The 25,117-nt window shown below is 39.3% G+C and overlaps 1 protein-coding gene across 1 annotated transcript in view; it reads left to right on the top strand.

The window, feature by feature from the left end:
* The window catches only part of LOC126473211 (leucine carboxyl methyltransferase 1-like), a 61,763-nt gene that overhangs the window by 26,465 nt on the left and 10,181 nt on the right, over positions 1–25,117 (top strand). Inside the window, 1 exon segment of the mRNA XM_050100124.1 lies at positions 4,737–4,846. Within this exon segment, the coding sequence (XP_049956081.1) occupies positions 4,737–4,846 (110 nt within the window).

Consider the following 25,117-nt stretch of genomic DNA (forward strand, 5'->3'; position numbering starts at 1 on the left):
GTGAGGTGTGTAGCAGGAATTGAACAGTAGCAGTATCTTGCAGAGGGAACAGAGCTGGTTTGGGTTGCTTGTGCCATGGAGATGAGTTTTTGCAGTACCAGGTGTGTGGGGGCCAGAGACTGACGGAATCTGAAAAGGTGAAGATCATTGTTAAAACAGGGGCAGGATCCAGAGAAAGAAATGTTTTTGGTTAGGCTGTTTGGGGGTGGGGGAATTCTGTGGTTTAGGTAGCATTTAAGAAACTGTATTTGAGACTTGGATTTAGCCAGGGAAAGGGATATTTTTCTGAACTAGAGCAGAAAGCTGGAGCAGGGGTCCGTTGTGGCAGAGATGGGGTTGGGGAAATGGGAATGACACAGAAATAGGCAATCGAAAATCTTGTTAGGGTAGCTAGATAACAGAATAGAGATGTAATGAGTAGGTAAAGACATGCAAAAACACACACAGATACGAAAGAATATATAAAATGTGCAAAAGGCGTGAAACTACATAAAAGTATGTTAAGAACATACAGATATGATAGAAAAGGGAAAGGGAAAGAATGGAGTATGCACGTGTTGGGATAAGGGAAGAGAGGGGAAGGAGGATCAGTTAGGATGAGCATCACAAGTTCATGTGGCACAGGTAAGTGTGGAAAATATGCAAGAATGAGAGAGGAAGTGGGATCAATAGGAATGATTATCATTATCGAAGGGGAGAATTTGAGGCATAAAATGTTTCAACAACAATCCACGCAGTCACACAGCTGTGTGTTGTGCATGGATGAAATTGCTGATACAGTGTAGCTCAGAAGCGTGTGCATTTTGGAAGGCAGTGAATAAACACAGGAATGGACAATGAGAAGAGTGATGGTATAGAGAATAGTAGCAAAGGAACACATCACAAGGTTGTGGGATGCAAGAAAAAAAACAATGAAAACTCCTGGTTGGAATACCAACAGTATAAGGAAAAGATAGATGCTACTCACTGTACGGCCTCACTGTCCTTCCTCTGGTCCCTTCCTTTGAACCCAGCACTTCCTATTCCAGTCCTGTCACAGGCTTGTCCCAGCCCATCAGAGGCCAGGCCACTTGCAAAAGCAGTCATGTCATATACCAGCTATGCTGCAATCACTGCACAACTTTTTATATCTGTATGAATACCAACCAGCTTTCCATCAGATGGATGAATGGCCACTGCCAAACTGTGGCCAAGAGCAAAGTAAACTGCCTTATGGCACAATATGCAGCTGAACATAACATCTGTGATATCAATAGCTGCTTCACCATCAGAGCCATCAGGATCCTTCCCATCAGCACAACACATTCTCTGCTCCCAAAATTATCTCTGTCTCAACCTATGGTAACCTACTTTCCCCACACCCTCTCCACCCACAGATTCCAACCCCCACCCTCCCCCCACCTGTGCCCTGCTATTCCTCTGGATTGATGTGGTTTACGTTCCATGTGACAGTTGCATTCCTGTCTGAGGTGCGTCATGGTATCATGTCATGCCATGGAGGTAATGAGGCTTTGGTAGGTCACTGGAGGGAGTTGGCACCACATCTACACACACAAGTCACCCGATACCCGTAAATTTTGGGGAAGCTGGCGATGAGCTCTGACACAATCACAGCCCAGATGTGTTCAGATCTGGCGTGTTGGGTGCCAGCACATCAATGGGAACTCGCCACTCCTGGTTTGTGAGATGGTGCATTGTCTTGTTGAAAAATGCTACTGCCATCGAGAAACATGCTTGTCATGAATGAGTGTATGTGGTATGCAACCAGTCTACAATACTCCTTGCACGAGCTTCACTGGACTCCTGTATTCCCATGTGAATGTTCCCCAGAACATAATGGAGCTGCTGCCAGCTTGTCTCTGTGATACAGAACAGGTGTCAATGAGCTGTTGCCCTGGAAGAGGATGCATTTGCGCCCTCCCATCAACATGAAGAAAAAGGTATCAGGATTAATCAGACCATGCAACCACTGCGCCAGCATCCATTGCCGATGGTCACATACCCATTTCAGTCATAGTTGCTGATGTCATGGTGTTAACGTTGCCACATGCATGGACCATCGGCTGCAGTGCACTGTGTGTTCAGACACACTTGTACTCTCGCCGGCATTAAAGTCTGATGTTGGTTACACCACAGTTTGCTGTCTGTCCTGTTTTACTAGTCTACCCAACCTGTGACATCAGGCATTTGTAATGAAGGGTGGCTGCACAAATCCACATCTGGACGTGGTCCCATCTTGGTTTTGCCAAGTGTTGAAGACGCTCGCCACAGCACTCCTCAGATGCCTGACAAGTCGTGGAATTTCCGAAATGCTCATGCCAACCCCCCGGACCATCACAATCTACCATCGATCACACTCACATAGATCACGTTCCTCCCCATTGTACGTACAGACATCATGCTCACTGATACTGCGTTCACTGTGCATGTGTCTGACTAGCAGGCATTCCTCACCAGGTTATGCTGCTACTGCCTGGACAGATGTGGTAGTAGGCCAGTGATCATAATATTCTGGGTGATAAGTGGATATGTAAGGGGGCAGCGAAATGAAAAATAGACATGTTAAAAAGCAAGTAATCTGTTTATTATTTTAAAAATAATCACCATTCTGGTACCATGCACCGCGGAATTTGAATCCACGCCAGACGTCATGGACGTTGAAGGCCCATAGAGGTCTCTGCACCATCACGCTGTAAGCTGTGGCGGCACGCGCCTCCTGGCCCGCTTTTAGTGTGAGGGCGCCACAGTTGAACACTTGGTCCCAGCGGCCAATAGCGGCGCCTCTGATAGCGCACTTAAGCGCCGGCCTCTCACTCAGCCAGTCAGTCGAATCTCACTTACGTCGGTTTACACCTCGCTTTGCGCTAGACTGCTTACTTCCTGGTTTGTGTACGAGTGGACGTGTTTGTTTCCTTGTGACTCTGTTGTTCGGTCTTGTATTCATTCTGTCCTTCGTTGGTCGTGTCCGTCCTCTTCCGTTGTGTTGTTGTTTGCGGGCCTCTCCGCGGGTCCCGCCGCACTTTCCGTCATTGCTACCCCGCGACCGTCCTGGTCGCAGTTACAACAACCATTACTGTTGATACATTTAGCCCATTGTGAGACAAGATGATCAATACTTTCGTGGTAAAATTTTTGGAGTCGCATATGGAACCCTGATTGTACCCAGGCAAGCATCTCTTCAGCTGAAGCAAATCGACGACCGCAAATGTCTTTCTTTGGGGCTCCAAAAATATTAAAATCACATGGGGAGCAATTGGGACTATGGAGGATATGTGAGGGCTTCCCAAAGAAACATACTCGAAACAACATTGTCAACAAGTGGCCAGGCCTACTTGTTGCAAAGTTTGTTTTGCCTTCACTGCAGAAGTTTCTTGGGGAAGCCCTTACACGTTCTCCATACAGTCCCTGTCTCTCCCCATGCAATATTAATATTTTTGGATTATTGGCCCAATTTATGCTTCTTACATTAGTTCATTTGTATATGGCTGTTGATGTCATATTTGTTTTAGGTGGTGTCTTCTTGGCTTTCTTTGACAACTCAGGCAGTTACAGGTTGACACACATCTGTGGGTGGACAGTGCACCACAGTGCAGCTTGGTCTTTTAATGCACACAGATCATTGTCAGAATTACAGAAGTGACAAATAATCTTGCAAAATGTGCTTCATAGGACAGATTTATTTACCTTCTCCTTGTTACCTCGTAATGTAGGTTGTGAGACCTGCATCCACTTTCTCTGTTTTTCCTCCATTCTCTCTCCCCCCTGACGAAGGAACAAATTTCTGAAAAGGTGTGTGTGTGTGTGTGTGTGTGTGTGTGTGTGTGTGTGTGTGTGTGTGTGTGTGTGTGTGGGAGGGAGGGGGGGGAGAGAGAGAGAGAGAGAGAGAGACTGACTGTAATTAGGTAAGTACTGGTCAGCTCATTTGTCTGCTTTTACATTATTCACATTTCTGTGTGGAATTTTCCTTTTAATCGGTTATGCAAATTCAATAGAATACTTAAAAATACAGAATTGTAGATATCTTTCTCCTCCTCCTCCTCTCCAGAGTAGAAACTCAAAATCCAGCAGTCAGTCTGTCATTTCACCCTTGTTCCTATACTTAGCTCAAATTTTCCACTATGCTGCCTTCTCTTTTTGGTATCAGTCCATCCACAGATACACTTCTTTAAATATTTTTATATTTTTTTCGTGTATATCATTCAATTTACTATAATTTTTTTTACACCTTTTCTTGTGTATTTTGCTCTTGACTTAATTTCCTCCAAATTTTATCTGTTGGGGCTTTTTTAATTGCCCTTACAACCTATCCCTCTGGCATTGAACCTTTGTTAATCACCACAATCTGGCGCACATGAGTGTTTGACACAATAGCATTTGGTTTATTGTTTATCCTCATGCTGAAGTCAAAGGACTTTTGAGATATGTCACTAAATTTTAGTTACTTCTGTGTCTTCAGCATTTGTAATAAATTTGATATTATGTTGTCCACTATTACATCTGAATGACTAAGAATTGTTTAGGAAAATGTTTTACAAAATCTCAATGTGTATTTGTTTGCATTTGTTGAATTTAGCGAACAGTTTGTTGGTGGGTTAAAAAAAAGTAGTTTTTACTACTGTGCAAACCAAACAAGTAGTACAAAATATTAGTTTATTGTATCAACAGTAGTCCAAATGGCACTTCCATTTTTTTCTGTTGCCCATATACATTATTTTAGTATAATTGTAATTCTACAGGTGAATATGTCTGACAAATTTGGGGAGGTGATGCTTTCAAATTTACGATCAAGAGGATGTCTCCTTGCAGGTGTTGCAATGTGCCAAAGTCTCGAAACTCAAAAGAAAAGGTATGACTATGATTATGATGCTCAATTGGTAATAGGCTATCTGTTCCAGAAATATTGTTATGATATTGCTTTTCTCTTTGGTGAGATATAGTCTGTTTTCTTCATATACAAATAAATACTTGTATCATACATGAGGGCCTATTGCATATGGCATACAAGAAATAAAAGCTGTCAAACTTAAACTTGGGACATTCTTGTGTCATGTCATGTGAAATGCTAATTTCAGAACCAGAAATGTAAGTTATAATTGGATTGAATCTACATTTTAATAATGTGATAGAAGTGTCAAATCTATAATAAAGAAAGGTTCAGCAAGTGTAAATACTGCAAAGCCATATTACACCATGAAGTAAGAAAATGAACTGCAACATGTATGCATAAGAATAGATATGATTGCATTTTAGGTCCATACTGGAGGGCACAATACTCTTTCCTTTTCAACATTCCTTTACATAACAGTATTCCCCAAACTTCAATTTTTATTTTTCATGCTTTTCTACAGCCAGAGTCGGAGCTGCTTGGGTATGTAAGGGACGGCAGATTTTTGTGGCAACTTTTGTAATATATGAATGTTGCAGCACACCAGAAATTTACTAATAGGAAAATTTCTTTGAAATATAAATAGTGTTCCAGAATGAGATTTTCACTCTGCAGTGGAGTGTGCGCTGATATGAAACTTCCTGGCAGATTAAAACTGTGTGCCCGACCAAGACTCGAACTCGGGACCTTTGCCTTTCGCAGGCAAGTGCTCTACCATCTGAGCTACCGAAGCACGACTCACGCCCGGTCCTCACAGCTTTACTTCTGCCAGTATCTCGTCTCCTACCTTCCAAACTTTACAGAAGCTCTCCTCGCAAGTTCGAGTCTCGGTCGGGCACACAGTTTTAATCTGCCAGGAAGTTTCATAAATAGTGTTATACAGAAAATATTTCATAATTTTATTACACATGTTGTTACTAATTTTTATTTTCAGTTACAGAACATGGAACTCATTGTTTCGCTAGACCAAGAGTTTTGGTCTGTTGTTGAATTTTTTATTTTGAAAGCAAAAAACTTATGTCATCACCATTATTTACATTTAAAAAAATATATTTTTACCTCTATAAATTACCTGTACTTCAAACCAACCTATGTAATGACCAGTGAGTTAATGCTCCACCTGTGCTTCTCACACACGTGCACACATGCCCACACACACATATCCCCTTTTTTTGTAACTACCAATGAGAAGCTTTTACTTTGACTTGTGAATGTGTAGTAGAGAGGCACCCACAGGCCGCACGCTGCCTGGCCTGTCATTGATCTGGTGATGGACCACCCCACACCATTCATTTTGCAAATTTTTATTTTTTAAATTTTTTTCTCATCTTTCAGCCCCCCCCCCCCCCCCCTCCCCTTCTCCGGAAAAAGGAGGGCGTGGTCACTTGCAGAACGTAATTCTTTTGAATCTCTGGCATTAGGACAGGATGATCCAAGTTCAGATTAATAACTTGTTGTGTGGCACGTTATTTTTTGAATTTGAACAACAAAGCAGTCATGGCAACAACAGTTGCACTTGGGCCATTGTTCAGTTGTCAATGGCTTGTGTATTTCACAGTACATACCTTTCATCAGCGAGCATCATCAACCTAATTTTTTGTAATGAAAGCAAACCACAATTTTATGTATTTATGTATTTCTGTGAATGTGTGAGCATTTACTTCATAATCATCCATCAAAAATATTATAACAAAATTTTATATGTAATCATCCTTATGTACAAAAATTCAGAATATCTGGACTGGACCGAAATATGTTTCTGTGTAGTTAATAAATAATACCATTTGTCATTAACCCCATCCTCTTTTTTTTTATGGCCTTTACATAAACAACTACAAAACAAAGCCTATCACAAACAGAGTTTATGGGCCCAGCACTGCACTTAATTCATACAGTTGTCTCCGGCAAGTAAAATGCACAAAAATAATGTTAATTTTCTTTTCACTGAAAATGTGAATATAAAAATAGGAAGATTAACAAACTTTGCTACTTTTTTGCGTATTGCAAATGTTTTTTTGTGATGTGTACACATTTCTCCCATCTGAGGACCAGGGCAAGAATGCAACATTTGGTGAAGCATGCAGGAAAGATGGAAGAGATGCCTTCCATACTCATATCTACAAGTGCCACTTTTGTTGCTCAGACTTGTCGATCATATTCAAAGTGTATGTTGTTGTTAGTGGTGCAAATGAAAATGTTTTAATGTCATATCCTCTTTGTTTCAGTTTACCCTAGAATAACGTAGCTTCATGTTGATAGTTGAAAATTGTCATCTCCCAGCCCCTTGATCACATCTGACACTTAATGAACCAGTTTCCTGAATACTTAAAGGCTCTCTATGTTCATCTCAGAATTTACCTCTGAATCTTAAATCTCATATGTTTCACTTGCAGTTATGAGAAATCCTAGATGACCTGTGAAAATGTGAGCAACCAGCTCAGGAACCTCGAACCATTAATGGTTCAGTGAATCATCTTGGTTGGCTTGAGAATTGCCCTTTATTGGTTGAATAAGGAAGGATAAAAATACAGGGGCTAGAGGTAGCAAAATTTAAACCACAGTATGCAGCTATGTTAAGAACACCATCCTTAGTAGGAACTTCCCCATTTTCCCCTTAGAAACAATGTTAAGAATAAAGTAATGCTGAGAGAAAAAAAAATCAATGATTAAACAACTACATCAGTCTCAAACTACTACTACTACTACTACTACTACTACTAGTATACAGATACAGATACTTATGGAGTAATTGAGGCTTCTAATACAGTTAATGCTTGTTTACTACTGACACAGTTTTTTTTTTAGAAAACATCAACATTATATTTCTGATGTGGTTCAGAGTAGTGATAGTAATTTCCAAACACTCCATGCAAGCTTTAAAGGCTCCTGTAAACAATCAAATAGTTTCTCAAACTTCACTAGTTTGTTAAATTACTTGACAGTGTGAAGCTTTGTTTGTAAAACACAGACTGTGTTTTATAGGTATTTTGATTGATGGTGTATTTATCGAGATGGTGGATGTTGTTTGTGCTGATGTTGCACCATACAACTTTAATGAGAAACACTTTTTATTACAGTTTATCTCACTGTTGTGGGTTTCCACAGGTGTGGAAATTACAGATAAGGATAAAACAAAAAGAATAGTGGCAATCACCAAAATAGTAGAGGTGTTGGGTCTTTCCCAGTTGTAAATTAGGCAGGAAGATGTTAAGAAGAAAATGAATATTCTACACACAACATACAAGTGGGCGTGCCATAAGATAAAAATATCGAAGCTCTCTGGTTTTTCCCTGGAGGATGTGTTTGTTCCCATATTATTGTATTTTAATGAATCTTCAGTAGAGGACCTAGTTGAAGAGAATAGATTTTCCCACAACTGTGTCTTCTGTTTCAACATAAGTGTAAAGTAATTCTAACAAGTAAAATAAGTTTGCCTGTCCATTTGGAGATAGTTAATGTTATCACCAGATTTCAAGTGTAATGTTTCCTTTAGCACACATTTATATATGTATTTATCTCACAATTTGAGCCATTCCCTGGACCAGAAGCTCATTTCCTTTCTCTTATTTATACACAGTGCTGAAGTCAATGCAAGAATTTTTTTGTTTGTATTGGTAATTGTTCCTAATAGCACCAAAATACTTCACAATGCACAGTGTGAAAGGTGCGTCAAAAGTGTATTTAAATTTGACAGTCTTTGTTGGTACATATGCGCACTTGTTTGACAAATCTATGAATAGGAAACATTGAATCTTACAAACAAGTTTGACAGTTACCAGTGGTCTTAAGGTTGCTGTAGCTTTCAAACACTGCTACCCGGTAGAGGACTGCCGTCTTTGCAGAAGTAAAGAGGAAGGAAAAACTTGACTTCTGTAGTAGTAACACACATTTATACTGTTGATAAACCATGTGAAGAAACTCAAGTTTTTAACATGTGGAACATACTTTTACTAAATACTCTTAATGTATTGATCACATTTTTGCTTGATATAACAAAATAGAATAGTAATTACTAGGCGAGGCACACAGCAACTGTGGATACCTTAAGTCAGTTGAGCTGAACGAACCATTGAACTATAATCCGCTCACTAAAAATTGTAATTTTACAAATTTCTGAATGGAAATTCCTAATGTACCTCTGATCTGTTATCTACAGGAAAGGTTTTCAAGTTTGTAAGCTGGTGTTTCTTATTCAGTTAGCTTCTAAATGCTAGTCTACATCGACATAGATTGGTGACAGACAGGGAGTTGAATTTGGGTCCCAGGATCAAGTCCTAGTCTTCAGTACAGTTTTGATCTGTCACAAAAATTTCAAATCAATACACACACTACTACAGAGTGAAAATTCATCATGGATATATATTGTTTTAAAATCACAAAAATATGTCCTACAAATAACAATTGATTCACAAGAGTTATATTTACACATCCGTAAAGGAATACTTTTAACTCTGCAGAGGAGTTTGTGGTATTTTGAAACTTCCTGGCAGATCAGATTAAAATTGTGTCATGGGCTGAGGCTGAAACTCAGAACTTTACCTTTCTTCCAGGAATGGTAGTTGTGCTAGACATGCATGAGATCTTCAGTGAAGTTTGGAAATTAGGAGAGAGGTGCTGGCAGATGTAAATTTGTGAGGAAAGGTTGTGAGTTTTGCCTCATAGGTCTGTTGGTAAGTGCATTACCTGCAAAAGACAAGATTTCAGATTCAAGTCGTGGTCCAGTGTATGGTTTTAATCTATTAGGAAGTTCCACATTTCAAGTGGAGTTTTTATTGGAGCAAATGTGAAAGTCTCATATAGCTTGGCAAGCTGCAAATACAATGTATCAGGACTTTGTACTGTCAGAGTAAAGAACTTATATCCACTTTCATTCGATAAATGTGCCTCTCTGTTAGGGAGATTCTGTTGATGTCCCAGAAGTTGTTCCTGTTAAATTCCACAGTTTGCACCATTTGGAGTTGCTGTTTTGGAAACAGTCTGTACTCGCATCTAGACCTCAGATCTCCGTCATTTAATGCAAGAAGCTTCAAAAGACATGCAGTAGCTCATCTCAGTCATACACAAACACCTAATAATGGTTGACAAGAGATAAAGAAATGAAATCAAATTTCATTTTGTTCACGGGGTTAACAGTGTAAAATTAAGCAGTCATTGGCCCAAGAATTGTTTTCAACATCACAGTAATTTAGGTAGTATATCCTATTGAATTGTTATACCCATCCCCTCCTCCAAGCAGACCTATTCTACGGGTCCACGTAATGAGACTATGTAGTAGTACATGGAATTTGAATCATTGCGCAACTGGAATTTTAGCCATAAACATCATACAGATGTGCAACCACCAATAAGAAAGATAATTTTATACATTTGAAAAGAGAAGTGCAGAGACCATGCTGAATGCAGAAGTCTGTCCTTGCAAAGCAGTGTAATGGTGTCATAAGGAGATGTGTTATACTTGTTTTAGCTCACCTCAACATAAGCTTCTATTGAGGAAGAAAAACTGTACGCACTATAATAAACTACTGGTCAGTTTTCAACACTTGATTAGATTTATGCGAGGAAAAGTTTTCCTTCGAAGCCAAGATGGTTATTGAATATCAAGCAATGAAAAGCACAGAATGGAATAAAAAAAATTTTATGAAAAGGATAAATTGCTGTTCACCATGTAGAGGAGGCATGAGTCGCAGACAGGCACAATGAAGAAACAGCTAAACATTCCAGCTTTTCAACAGAAAAATTCTCCTTTGGCAGTAGAAACACACACACACACACACACACACACACACACACACACACACACACACAGAGAGAGAGAGAGAGAGAGAGAGAGAGAGAGAGAGAGAGAGAGAGAGAGAGAAGAGAAGAGAAGAGAGTTAACGAACATTGTGCTCTCATTTAAATATTTGGCCAAAAGAGTCAGCCTACAGAAATTGTGAAACGAACCCTGTCGTCCAGGACCGCGTGCCATGAAGGGCACAGATTTGCCATTAGATGGGGAAACTCACAGGCATCTATTGTCTATTGAAGCCTAAGCGCTGTAGTGTGCAAGTGAGACAGACAAGAACCTACATCATAGGGAAACCCAGTAGAAGCCGTTTGTGGCCAGGGAGACTTAGCAGTGTAAAATATGGCAGACCTAAGATCGGGCATAAAGAGAAACTTTTATGAAAAATGCAGGGAATCAAGCCACAGTAATTTTAATCTGCCATCCTCCATTAATTTTCATGGTGATCCCAATAAAACTTGAATACTGATCGTATCTAGAACAGTTTAGGATTTACTGTTAAAGTGAAATTAACAAGTTTTGTAACAAAGACCTGAATGCTAAAATCTGAACGCTTTGGTTGATTTTAATGATCGACATTTCAAATAGAAGTGCATCATTAAAATGACAAATGTTGTGAAGATCAACTCTGTAACTTTATTTGTTTAAAAGATATAGTAAATTTAAATTATCAGTATGTACTGTTAAGCATTAGATCATCATTTCTTCAACACATAACACATTGAACAATGACAGCATGACACCTTATTGAATCATTAGGTAATAGCATATTTGTTGAAGTTTAGTGCATAATAGTTACTTTTGTTCTTTATTTATTTATCAGAAAGCACATTGGTGCAAGGCTACTGGCCGGAGCATTCAAAGCTAAGAAGGAAATTGTATTGGTTTTATGTAAAAGAATTTAATGTTAATTATGTAATGGATGTTATTGTTACTTTATTTAGAACGTGAAAGTAGTCAAGCTTTGATTATTTAAATATGTTAAAATGTAAAATAATGTGGAATAAGCTGTAGCCAATCAGATGGACAGCTTCAGGAAAGGGAACTGCCCTAGTCAGTTGAGCGAGGATACTTGGCGCGCAGGAAACATGGCCGGGGATGGGCGGAGAGAGTGGTGGTGCAGACGCAAATGCAGTCAGTTTGGCTGGAGACACCAAAGTCACAGTTCGGATGCAGACGCGAAAGCGCATGGTCGATCTTTAGGCAGGTAGGAAATGAAACGACTTAGAAAATTTCACATCGTGTGGAATCGTGGGACTTAGTCTGTGAGTGGTGAGCAGCTGCGCACCTGGTGTGAACCCTAACTTTTCGTGTTGATAACTTGTATTTCACAATGAGATTGTGAATGATCGAACTGTCTCAAATGGATATGCGCTCGAGTGTAAGGGTAATTCTAAATACGATCACTTTCGCTATTAGTTTGCTTTCTGAATAAACATTATTCTAACCAATTCACAACTGTGTGGCCTACATCATTTATTGGTCGTTAATTTAGCTCCCGATATTATTATTACTGTAGTTATATGTTAGATCAATATTGTATGGTTCATACAACCTCGCAAATTTGCCATCAGCCAGACAATTTAACAGAGGGGTCACAAGTGTCTGATTTAGGGCATGTAATGCGACACATGCGGTTCAAACCCCTAGACGAGTTTGAGCCAAGACATGACGATGAAGACGAACCGCATGTGAGCACAAACATCTGTGGCACAACATTCGCACAAGCACAAACAACACACACACACACACACACACACGCACACGCACACGCACACGCATGGCCACTGTCTCCAGCTGCTGGACCCTGATAGTTAAGTTGGGCCAAGGATGGTGGCAATGTGTGTGAGAGCTTTAATAGCAAATGTGTGTTTTTTCTTTTCAGGAAGGAGGACTTTTCTGTCTGAAAGCTGAAATGTTTAACACTCTCTTCATTGTGCCTGTCTGTGACTCAGTGCCTCTTCGAAGTGCTGAGCACTAATATCTCCTTTTCATGATGATATTGTTATAGATTATGAAGGATATGCCATTTACATGGCTGGTTTTAGGTTGCACATGCATTGTAGCACTTAACTATACAGTCCTGTATTAGCAATAGGTGCTCTTATTTTATAACTGTATTATTTTGTTTCTCTATATCATGGATATGTGTTCTGATAAGTAAGATCCAGTTGACAAGTAGTTCTGGAAGTGCTGTCATTTTGCAGAGGAGCAAAGAGCGAGGACCAAAAGTTTCAGCTTTTCCTTGCAAAGTTATTATTAAAAACCTTGTAACTTGCTCAAGTCCTTTTACCAGATTATAATTTTTATTATTTTCCCCCTCCCATCTGCTTGACAGAATTAATGTGCCCACCCATTTTGCTCGGTGCTAACAATGCAATTGTACTTCTCTTGCATATCAGAATGTCTTCACATCATGGTAGACTAGTATTACCATTCATCCAGTCATTGAAGCCTGCTTTGATCAAGATGGGTATGTATTGGAGACTCATAACTTTACCAAAAAGTAACATAAACTAGCTATACTTTGTGAATGTTAGAGGCAACTCCTTTTGTGATAACATTGTTAAGTTTCTTTTTTTTCTGTTTCTGGCTATAACTCATTTTATTTTCACTTTTGTAGAATCTTTTGGACCCAGTGAATTCACAATTCGGTCGTGACAGCCAGGACATCCTTTTGCAATCGAATACTGTGTTACATTTTCATCTAATTTTGAAAGCCATTCTCCTGTGTGAACTGTTGCTGTTCTTCTTGTACAAATTAAATTCCTCTTCTTGTCACTAGAGTCCTACAGCTGTTAACGCATCACTCTTGCGGAACTCTTCGATCTCACCATTCTTCCTCATCCTCTTCTATTCCTCTTCTCTCCATTGCTTTTTGGATATCCTTTAACCAACTTTTTCGTGATCTTTTTCTTCTAAAATGTTTCCATGAAAGTACTTTCTTACCGTCTGTCTTGTTGCATAATTTTTATATGCTCTAACCATTCTAGCTGTCGTTCTTCTAGCCTACCCTTCCCATATTTCTATGGTAAGAAAAGTTCTGGTAGAATGTAAATAATTTAAGAGTAAAGGAGAGCACTCACCAAACAGCAGAACCATTGAGTCGTCAATAGGCACACACAAAAGAGGAAAAGAAGTTGCTGGCTTTCAGAATAAGTGGTTTGATGAGCTAGGGATGGGTGACAGTTGCTTGGGCTAGGCGTGTGATATGTTACAGAAGGCTTCCACCAATTGTGTGACTCCTCTCCTATACATCCTAGAAGTCCAGCATAACCTAAAATTCCTACTGACCATGAGAAAAAGATGAAATAACCAATGATGAGACAAAATTCTATGTATAGGAGCATGAACTTTCAGAAGGGTAGTTTGAAAATCTGAGAAGGGAAATGCAAAGGCTCAGTCTATATACAGTGGGGGTCAATGAATTGAAATGGAAATAAGATAAGGATTTCTAGTCAGGTGTATATAGGTTTATGTCAACAGCAGCAGAAAATGGTATAATGGCAGTAGGTTTCATTATAAATAGGAAAGTATGGCAGAGAGAGAGAGAGACAATTTGAACAGTTCAGTGAGAACGTTGTTCTCGTCAGATTCGAAATTAGGACTGGATTGTAAGGCTTACCCAGAAGGAGATCCAGACTCAGATCACAATTTAGTGATGATGAAGAGTAGACTGAAGTTAAAGAGAACCGTATGGAAGAATCAGTGTGGAAGGAAACTGGATACTAAATTACTAAGGAATACTGAGATGCATTTTAAGTATGCTAAAGATATGGAATCTGTGATAAGGAATACCACAGTAAGCTGTTCAGTTGAAGAGTGGACATCTTAAAAAGAGCAGTCACATATGTTGGAAAGATCTGTGAAAGAAGGGAGCACAAAAATGTTCAAGGAAAGATAGGAATACAGCAATATAAATCACTAGGGAATGAAATAAATAGGGAGTGTAGGGAAGTCAATCCGAAATGGCTGCAGAAAATTCTGAAGACACTGAAGAAATGATCATCGGAAGGACAGATTCTCGTCAGAAGGACGGATTCAGCATATAGAAATGTCAAAACAACCTTTGAAGAAATTAAAAAGCAAGGGTGGCAACATTAAGAGTGCAATGGGAATTCCACAGTTAGATGCAGAGGAGAGAGAGCGGATAGGTGGAAACAGCACATTGAAGGCCTCTGTGAGGTTTGTCTGATGACATTATGGAAGAAGAAATTTGAGTTGATGTGGAAGAGATAGGGGCTCCAGTATTATAATCAGAAATTAAAAGAACTTTGCAGGACTTGAGATTAAGTAAGGCAGAAGGGATTTCTAAAATTGAGGGAAGCGGATTATACAAGTTGATGTGTAAAATATATGAGACTGGTGACATAACATCAGATTTTCAGAAAAAATATTATCCTTTCAATTTTGGATATAGCAAGAGCAGATAAGTACAGTAAATGTGGCCTAATCGCCTTAACAGCTCATGGACCCAAGTTACTGAGAAGAACAATACACAGAAGAATGCAAAAGAAAATTAAGGAGGTGTTAGGTGACGATCGGTTTGGCTTTAGAAAAGATAAAGGCACAGAGAGGCAGCCCCGATGTTGCCCTTAATAATGAAAGCAAGACTGATAAAAAATCAAGACATGTTCATAGTATTTGTGAACCTGTAAAAAACATTTGATAATGTAAAATGGTGCAAGATGTTCAGAATTCTGAGAAAAATAGGAATAAGTTATAGGGAGAAAAGAGTAATATATGATATGCACAAGAACCAAGAGGGAAGTATAAGAGGGGAGGACCACAAATGAGGTGCTTGGATTAAAAAACCAGTAAGACAGGGATGCAGTAGTATCTTCACTTTTTGTAGTCCTGTTGTCCTCAGTTGCGTAAATATTATGCGATGTTGATAATTTTTACTTTTGGACCATATAATCACAAGGGAATAAGATATGATTTTTGTGCCATACCTGTTTTGCCTTTGTTATTTGCAAGGCTTCTGGCCAGAAATATATGCACATTTTTGCTTATACTATTTGGTTTACATTTTGGAAGTTATATGTTGTGTTCTTGCACCTTTTGCTTTTCTGTGATATAGTAATGATTTTACGTTATACTTACAGATTCTGTGTTCTTTTTCCTTTGTTAAACCTGTTTTTCATCTGCTTACCACCATTTGAAATTTTGTTTTCACAGCACTTGGAATTGAACACTCATTGTGTGTTATGTTTTGGATGGTGTTGCCAACTGTCAAATACCAACTATTGAATGTGTTTTTGTGGTATTGGTGTGTGTGTGTGTGTGTGTGTGTGTGTGTGTGTGTGTGTCTGGTATTTATTTTGACATTACTTAGGTGTTGGAAATTTGGTAATTTGTGATAAGGTCTTATGGGATCGAACTGCTGAGGTCATTGGCCCCTATTAGGTGTTGATATGCAGTTTCTTTTCTTTTTATCATTTCTTTTATTAAGTTTAGTAAAGAGTTTGTATTGATTACATTTATTCTCAGCAGTGGCCTCCCAGATGTGGTAATTTTCCTGCATTGATACAGTTTTTCACAGCATCACTGATTTCACTCTTACTGAACAAAACAACTTCCAGTTTGAGGATGAATGATATCTGCAAAGCAATGAACTACCTATGGGATCACCAATATCAGAAACGTTATCCAACATGTTTATCAGTAATTTAGAAAACCAAACATTTGAAAAGATAGCAACTGATGAAAGATTTAAAATCATACGTTGGTACAGGTATGAGGATGACATTATTTGTCTTGTAGATGAGCTGAATGATAAAGTAGATGTACTCCACCTTGAAACCAACAAAGCACATCAGAATGCAAAAGTTCACACTTGATAAAGGAAAAGAAGATAAAATAAATTTTATTACCATACCACTAATAAAAGTACATGGCAAACATTCCTTTAACAGTTTCGGAAAACCAATGGCCACAGCACAGTAACACATTCCTCATCTATCATCCCTAAATCCAGTAACTAGCAGCACTAAGACACGTTATATGGAATAAACAGGATTCCACTCAGCAAGACAAATAATGAAAAGAAAGTAAGTACGATCATATGGATAGCTGGGAATGATGGGTATGACACACATGAGGTACACAGGCTCAATCAAAAACTCAAAATACAAATATGAGACAAACACAACATATCCAAATTGCAGGGAACCACAACCCCTAAACCTACAAATACACACAATACACGTACTTGTTGACATACCACTTGTGCGTATAACTACTAGTGCACGTAAATTAAAGCACAGAGTAATAAACATCCTTAAAAAAAAAGTGAGCCTCCATATGGCATATAAAACTGTGCAAATCTTCCAAACAAACTTAAGTCAACCAACAATCAAGGAGGAAAAATTCCAGGGATCAAAAATATGCAAACGTCAGTGTCAAAGTTGTGGTGATTCATGCATAAGCATGAAAAGCAGGAATTTTAAATGATTATACAAAGAACATATTAGATATTGAAAGTATGAAACAAACCATTCCATATTGGCAGAGCACTTGAAACACCACAACCACCATCCTACAAACTTGGAACGAGATATGAAAATCGTTAGCATAAACTACAAAAGCAAATGCCTTATACCAATGCAGGAAAATAGTCACATCAAGGAAGCAACTGCTGAGAACAACCAGCAGTCAATATAAACTCTCTACTAAACTTAATAGATGAAATGATAAAAAGAAAAGGAAGTGCTGTGAAAATGAAATTTCCCATGTCAGTAAGCAGACGAACAACTGTAACAAAGGAAAAATGACACATGTATATCACCATCCATGAAATCTGTATGTAGAACTTTGATACTATATATCATAAAAAACTAAAAACTGCCTGAAGTGTTTATAATCTTAATAAAGAATATCCAAAATGTAAATTGAGGGCTGTGAGAAATCTGGAACAAAGTAGAATTGAAGCATTTGAGATGTGGTGCTCCAAAAGAATGTTGAAAATTATGCGAGCTGATAGGGTCCTCTGCAAATTTGGCAATGAAAGAAACATATGGAAAATGCTGGCAAGGAGGAAGGATATGATAGAACATCTGTTAAGAATCAACGAAAAACTTCCATGGTACCCAAGGGAGCTGCAGAAGGTGAAAACTGTAGGGGAAGACAGAATGGAATACACCCAGTACCCAGCATATAATTGAGGACATTGGATGTGAGGTGAAGGCAGCATCAAACCAGTGAGAAGACTAATGACTCACAAAAGCCTTTACTCGTCCCTAAACCTCCCACCAACGCCAACAGTCAGCTTCAAATGAGCACTCCTCTTGAAGCCCAGTATCATCCAGAACTGGACCAACTTATCCATATCCTTCACCAGGGCTTTGTTTTTCTGTTATCGTTCCCAGAAATAAGGGAAATTCTACCCCTTCCCACCAATCCTAAAGAGGTATTCTGTCACCCACCCCACACACATGCCATCCTGGTGCATCCGTACACTGCTCCCACTCCCAACCCCATTTCCATTGGGGTAACCATCCCTCTGGAAGACTCAGGTGCAATGCGTGCCCAATTCACCCACCCAAAACCCTCTTGCCCTTAATCTCCGCTAACTCACTGTCCCTGCCCCCTCATCCAACAGTTTTCCCTTTCTCTGTCTTGTCACCCCATCCCAATCCATGCCTTCATGTCTTCTTCATCGCACAGTGGTATATGTGTATCGCATGTCTAACCCTTAAACTTGTCACTCCTCCCTCCATGATTCCTAGCCAGCAAACCTGCTGCCTCTCTCTGAGCCGTTACCCCTCTTCCTGCCTACCACCTCTCTCCCTCTAACCACCTCCATTCCCTCTGATGCAACCCAAATCCTAGTCCACCTGCTGAAACACTGTCCTGGCATTGTTTGTCCATCGGACATACTGTAGATGTAGAGGTAGGTAGTTGTGTGTGTGGGGGGAGGGGGGGGGGCACATGAGTGTGGTTGCACTCTAGCTCACCAAAGATTTTATTCAGAAAGCTAATAAATTTTCTTTCTCTTATTTCCTCATTTCTTGAATGGTGAAGTTGGGAAATTCTATATGCACTTCTCCATTTCTAAAGCTCTCATTCTGTTTTTACTTCTTTCTGTGAGTTGCCAATACTTACTCCTGTAACTCATTATTCGTTTGTTAGTGGATTTTTATAATCACATTTTAACTTTTAAAATCATTTTTGCAGACCAAGATACAGGATTTAATTTATGGATAACTGCTGTTCCATCCCTGATCCTTTGTTGGGTATCTCTGGCACATTTTTGTCATGTGATAAAATATTACCTAAAATCTTGAAACACTTTCATTTGATGTCCACCGGTGTCCAAGTTAATTTCCTCCTCTCTGCAACATAGGTGTTCTCTCTTCCCAAAATTAATTTCCAAGCCCCCATTTTTTATGTTCTTCTGATGGCTTCCTAAGCATGTAAGATATGCCCTTTTCATAATTTGTTGCAATGTCTTGATCGTCAGCGTAGAAAAGTGTGTACATACACTGGTTCCCCACTTCAAACCTCATGCCCGTGCACTGTCTGCACCAGGAATCCAATGGCTTTTGCACATAACATACGTCTTAAAGAATGTGGGAGACAGACAGCATGTGTGTTTCAGTCATTTAGTTATTCTTAAGGCCTCTCTGCAAATTTCCTTCGCCACTTTAGTGATGCAGTCTGCCAACTTCTAGATATATTTCTTACATATATTTTTGGCAATTCTCCAGACCACAGCACCTTGAATAATATCTAAGTTGCACTGTGTGATATGTTTTCTCAAGATCTATGAAGAACACATGATTGCTTAAATTCCTCTCCAATCTCTTCACCAAGATCTGTGTTAGAATAAAGATGTCATCTTTACATTACCGGCCTCTTTGAAAACAACTTTGTTATTCCACTCCAGTTATAATATCCTCCATTCTTGATTTTAATATCTTCTTGTACAGCCTGTTAATTGAACTTATGGCTTGTATGCCATGACAATTGCTACACTCTTTTTTGCATCCCTTTTTATATATGGGGCTTACAAATGCTAAGTTCCACTCTGCTGAAAGTCCCTACCCATACCATATACATTTATTGAATGACTTGCTTAGATGTTCATACAGAAAGAATACTTGGGCCATAGCTTAAAAACTCTGTTGGTACACTTCCAGGCCCTGGGGATTTCCCCATCTTCATTTGTGTAGCCACATTCTGTATCTTCTCCATGTTTATTTTTTCTCTTTCTTAACCATTCTGGTTTTCACTCATCTCCTACAATTTTTTCCTTGTTCTCCTTTCTTCTGTAAGCAGACTTTTAAAATGCTTCTGACATTCTATCAGACTGATAATCAGCTGGTTTGCTCCTTCTTTTACCTCTTTCCTCAACCCCGTAACCATTTTCCACATTGCTTGTACTTTTGGGTCTCCTGAGCATCAGTCAACTTCTTCACATTTATCCTCAAAGATTTAATTTTTCCTTTTAAAGATTTCCTTGTCTACTTCTCTGTTCATTCTGACATCCAAGTCTCTATCCTGTTTGTCCATTGTTCTCAGCCAGTTATTATACATCATCTTTTTTAGATTTACCTATTGTTCAACTCTTTGAGTCCACCCTTGTGGGGGCCACTTTCCTTCTTCTTATTGTTGCCTCAGTGCTTCGAATGCTGCTTCATATGTGCACTTTTCAAGTCCTTGGTACATACGCTCCTCCATTGCTTCTTCTAGATGCCTCAGTTTGTTTACGAACCATAATCTAAAAAGAAATTGTGCAGACTCTTGTTTTAAACTGTCTAAGCTGTATTTCATAGTATCCAATGTCCTCGTGGGAACATTTGCCTCTTTAATTTGTCTATGTGTTACAACCATTTCTGGACCTCACAAGACCATATTTGTTATTTTGTTGGAATTTTTATTTTGAATAATATAGTCTGTCATTGATCTTTCTGGGAGGACTCTATCATCTTCACTTGTGGATCTGATTGTAAGGAAAGAAACCGTTTAAAATCTTCAGGATAATGTTCACTAATATCATGTAAGATTTCTCTGTTGCCATTTACTGTGTTATTTCCATTACTCCACTGTCAGAAGCCACCACCCACTTTTTCAGTAAAATCTCCCATAGATTTTTTTTTCTTTGCAATTGCTTATGCTCTTTCGCACTCTTGTTAATTTTTTGTAAAACTCATCTTTGACTTTACTGTGAGCATCATTTGTAGGTGCATAGGCTCTGACAGTGATTATATTGCAGCCGTATTTTGATTTTTCCACAGTCATAACTAAAGAAAGAATTTTAATGTGCAGAGGCTTTCCAAAGTTAACATACGTATTTGGGGTCACGAAATGAAGCAAAATAAGCTCTGTTTGTTGTAACTTTTTGTGAGATATCTACATTTTTCACCTTTTCCCCTTCTGTTCCATGCTTAAGCATCTTTCTCCTCGTTTTTTTCTGCATTTTTAATAGAGTAGGTAGATTTTTTCACTTCTTGAACAGGATTTTAAGATTTTATGTAATCAGAAGTCAACAGTGGTCAGTAAATATTAAAATATAATTTATGGAAAGCACCAGTAATTATTCATACTTCCAGCAGCAGTGACCAATCTCAGCAACAATAGTCAACCTCAGTAATGATGGCCAACTTGCAGCTGTGAAATCGAACAAAATTTGAACAATGATGCTGCAACAGTTGATATCTAAATTCAATTATCACTGCAGGATCATGCTGAAGGTTAAGAAGTAGTAGTAAAGAGCACTTTCAAAAGAATTCAAGGCTAAGTTCATCGAAACATGGCATCATTCTGCAAAGTAAATATTATAGTTGATGACAGCCATTAAAGACAGAATAAACCAGCACATCCAGAACAACAAACATTTAAATATTGAACCTCACAAGTTGAAACCTAAGCAAACTGCTCTGATACATGCCTTCACTTCAGGATCTGAAAAGCAGCAGTCATTTAATGAGTTTAGTGTGGATCTTGTCATGGCATTAATCCAGCCAGGAATTCCAATCCACAGGGTAAACAATCCTGCATTCAAATCATTTCTTGAGGCGTACGCAAAAAAAGGTAGATACCGGATGAGAGCACTCTGAGAGAAAGTTGCATACAGCTAATTTATGAGAAAGTTTTTGAGGAAATAAGAGGTGGTCGGCAAATGTGAAGTGGGATTCATTTTAGAGGAAACTACTAATGAGCTGCAAAGGTATATTTTGAATTTGTTGGTTTTACTATTATCTGGTGAATGAGTAAAACCTATGCTTTGTAAAATGTACCAACTCAAGAAGACAAATGCCTGTACCATAAAGCAATAATTTAGTGACTCACATATGAAATTTCGGCTTCATGCTTTCAGCTTTCCAAGAATTGAAAGGCATGTTCCCCAACCTCTACCAAATGACACGGATTGAACACGGTGTATGTCATGTCTGCAAAGTATCAGGGAGAACTAGTGCGGGGTATATGACTTCACTGCTGTTCTGAATGAGATTCTGGTAAAGACTCCTGGTCATCAAAATATCAAGAAATGACTGGCTCCACCTGCGACAGTTTCCTTCCATCAGAAGGTAGGATACTTGGATAAGATGCAAAGTTTTCTTGTGTGAAAGTTTGATAAAATCAAAAACTTCGTATCTGCTCTGTACTCAGTGGACACAGCAACCATCAAGCAGACCAAACAACTAGCCAACAAGTAAGACATAGAGCTAGAACTTTTTCCAGAGTGTGGCTACAAGTATTTGCATGTTGTAATTCAGAGTTCGGAAGAAGGTATGGAGGAGGAGGAGGAGGAGCAGTAGAAGAAGTTGATGAGTGTTAGGGACATCATTGATGGAGTTGCTAAAGACTAATTGAAATTAAATTTGGAGAACAATCCAGATGTGGAGATTTTTTGCAAACTTGACTGAACTTCCTTTACAGGTGCTGAGAAGGTATGCTCCACTGGTTTCTGTAGATGTTGAGCAGAGTTTCTCTGTATGTAAGTAGCTATTGAGTTCAAAACACCAGTGACTTAGTGTCAAAAACGTTGAAATGATCTATGTAATCCAATATAATAGAACCCTGTAAATGAAACAAAGAAAGTTAATGTAGCTGCTTTAAACCCAAATAAAGTAATTTCATCAGCACCTTTTTTTGTACCTTTTTGTGTGTATTTTAAGAACCTTTTACCCCTTTCATGACCATAATTTGCACCATAAAATACACTACTGGCCATTAAAACTGCTACACCAAGAAGAAACACATATATAAACGGGTATTCATTGGACAAACATATTATACTAGAACTGACATGTGATTACATTTTCACGCAATTTGGGTGCATAGATCCTGAGAAATCAGTACCCAGAACAACCACCTCTGGCCGTAATAACGGCCTTGATACACCTGGGCATTGAGTCAAACAGAGCTTGGATGGCGTGTACAGGTACAGCTGCCCATGGAGCTTCAACACGATACCACAGTTCATTAAGAGTAGTGACTGGCATATTGTGACGAGCCCATTGCTCGGCCACCATTGACCAGACGTTTTCAGTTGGTGATAGATCTGGATAATGTGCTGGTCAGGGCAGCAGTCAAACATTTTCTGTATCCAGAAAGGCCCATACAGGACCTGCAACATGCGGTCGTGCATTATCCTGCTGAAATGTAGGGTTTCGCAGGGATCAAATGAAGGATAGAGCCACGGGTCGTAACACATCTTAAATGTAACGTCCACTGTTCAAAGTGCCGTCAATGCGAACAAGAGGTGACCGAGACGTGTAACCAATAGCACCCCATACTATCACGCCAGGTGATACGCCACTATGGCGATGATGAATACACGCTTCCAATGTGCGTTCACCGCGATGTCGCCAGACATGGATGCGACCATCATGATGCTGTAAACAGAACCTGGATTCATCTGACAAAATGATGTTTTGCCATTCGAGCACGCAGGTTCGTCGTTGAGTACACCATCGCAGGCGCTCCATCTGTGATGCAGCGTCAAGGGTAACCGCAGCCATGGTCTCCGAGCTGATAGTCCATGCTGCTGCAAACGTCGTCGAACTGTTTGTGCAGGTGGTTGTTGTCTTGCAAACGTCCCCATCTGTTGACTCAGAGATCGAGACATGGCTGCACGATCCGTTACAGCCATGCGGATAAGATGCCTGTCATCTTGACTGCTAGTGATACGTGGCCGTTGGGATCCAGCACAGCGTTCCGTATTACCCTCCTGAATGCACCGATTCCATATTCTGCTAACAGTCATTGGATCTCGACCAACGCGAGCAGCAATGTCGTGATATGATAAACCGCAATCTCGATAGGCTACAATCCGACCTTTATCAAAGTCGGAAATGTGATGGTACACATTTCTCCTTCCTACACAAGGCATCACAACAACCTTTCACCAGGCAACGCTGGTCAACTGCTGTTTGTGTGTGAGAAATCGGTTGGAAACTTTCCTCATGTCAGCACGTTTTAGGTGTCGCCACTGGCGCCAACATTGTGTGAATGCTCTGAAAAGCTAGTCATTTGCATATCACAGCATCTTCTTCCCGTCGGTTAAATTTCGTGCCTGTAGCACGTCATCTTCGTGGTGTAGCAATTTTAATGGCCAGTAGTGTACTTTCGCTAGTCATGATCCTCTCATCAATTTCCTCCCAGCGTTTGATATCTCTTCTATGCTTCTTAGGCATGGATATTAAAATCCCTGTCTTGGCCCTTTCCTCCTTTTTAGTGCCTCTGTAAAAATGAATTAAGCCCGTTATATTTTCATTTCCCTTCCTCTTGTCCTTTGTTTCACAGAGAACACACACATCTATCTAGTGCCTGGAATACTCCTCTTTTCTTTGTGCCCAAACCCTGCAAATCCCACATTGTTATAAACTTTGTTCCTTTCCTTAATCATTTTCTTCTGGATGATGATACAGTTCTGTTATTTTTTCTGGGGATTTTGACTGAGATCTTGAGCCGAAAAAATATGTGTCACAAATGCTGTGGAGCTGGCCCAATAATTCAACCCCCATCATGGAGCACCAAACAATGTTTCAGGTTGCCATCCCCTAGACAGACTGCCTTCATAGGGCTACAGGCTCTGCCCACTTGACAAAAGAAGGAAAGGATATATCAGGACCAGATGAAGGAAAGATGACACATCCTCTGGTTCCTCCACAGATGCCTGGCTGGTTTGGAAGACCCTGTCAATAGCTACACTACTACTGGTATAGTCTTCTACTTCACTGAAACACGAAAACAATCTTCCCCAATTGATAGTGCTACAGTTAGTTGATGTCTCATAAGAGGCCTGATTAATTTTATTTTTTCTGAATTGCCAGTCTCTGGATGATTAGTTCTGTCACGTATGTCAGTTTTTGATATATTGGAAATGCCATTTTCTACCAGTGAAACTTAGACAGCAACTCTAGGCGAATGAGAAGATCTACCCAGAGATTTGAATGTATTATTAGTTCATATCTGGAGAAAAAATAGTCAGATTT

Source organism: Schistocerca serialis, chromosome 1, assembly GCF_023864345.2.
Source record: "Schistocerca serialis cubense isolate TAMUIC-IGC-003099 chromosome 1, iqSchSeri2.2, whole genome shotgun sequence".
In the NCBI taxonomy this organism is placed as follows: Eukaryota; Metazoa; Arthropoda; class Insecta; order Orthoptera; family Acrididae; genus Schistocerca; species Schistocerca serialis.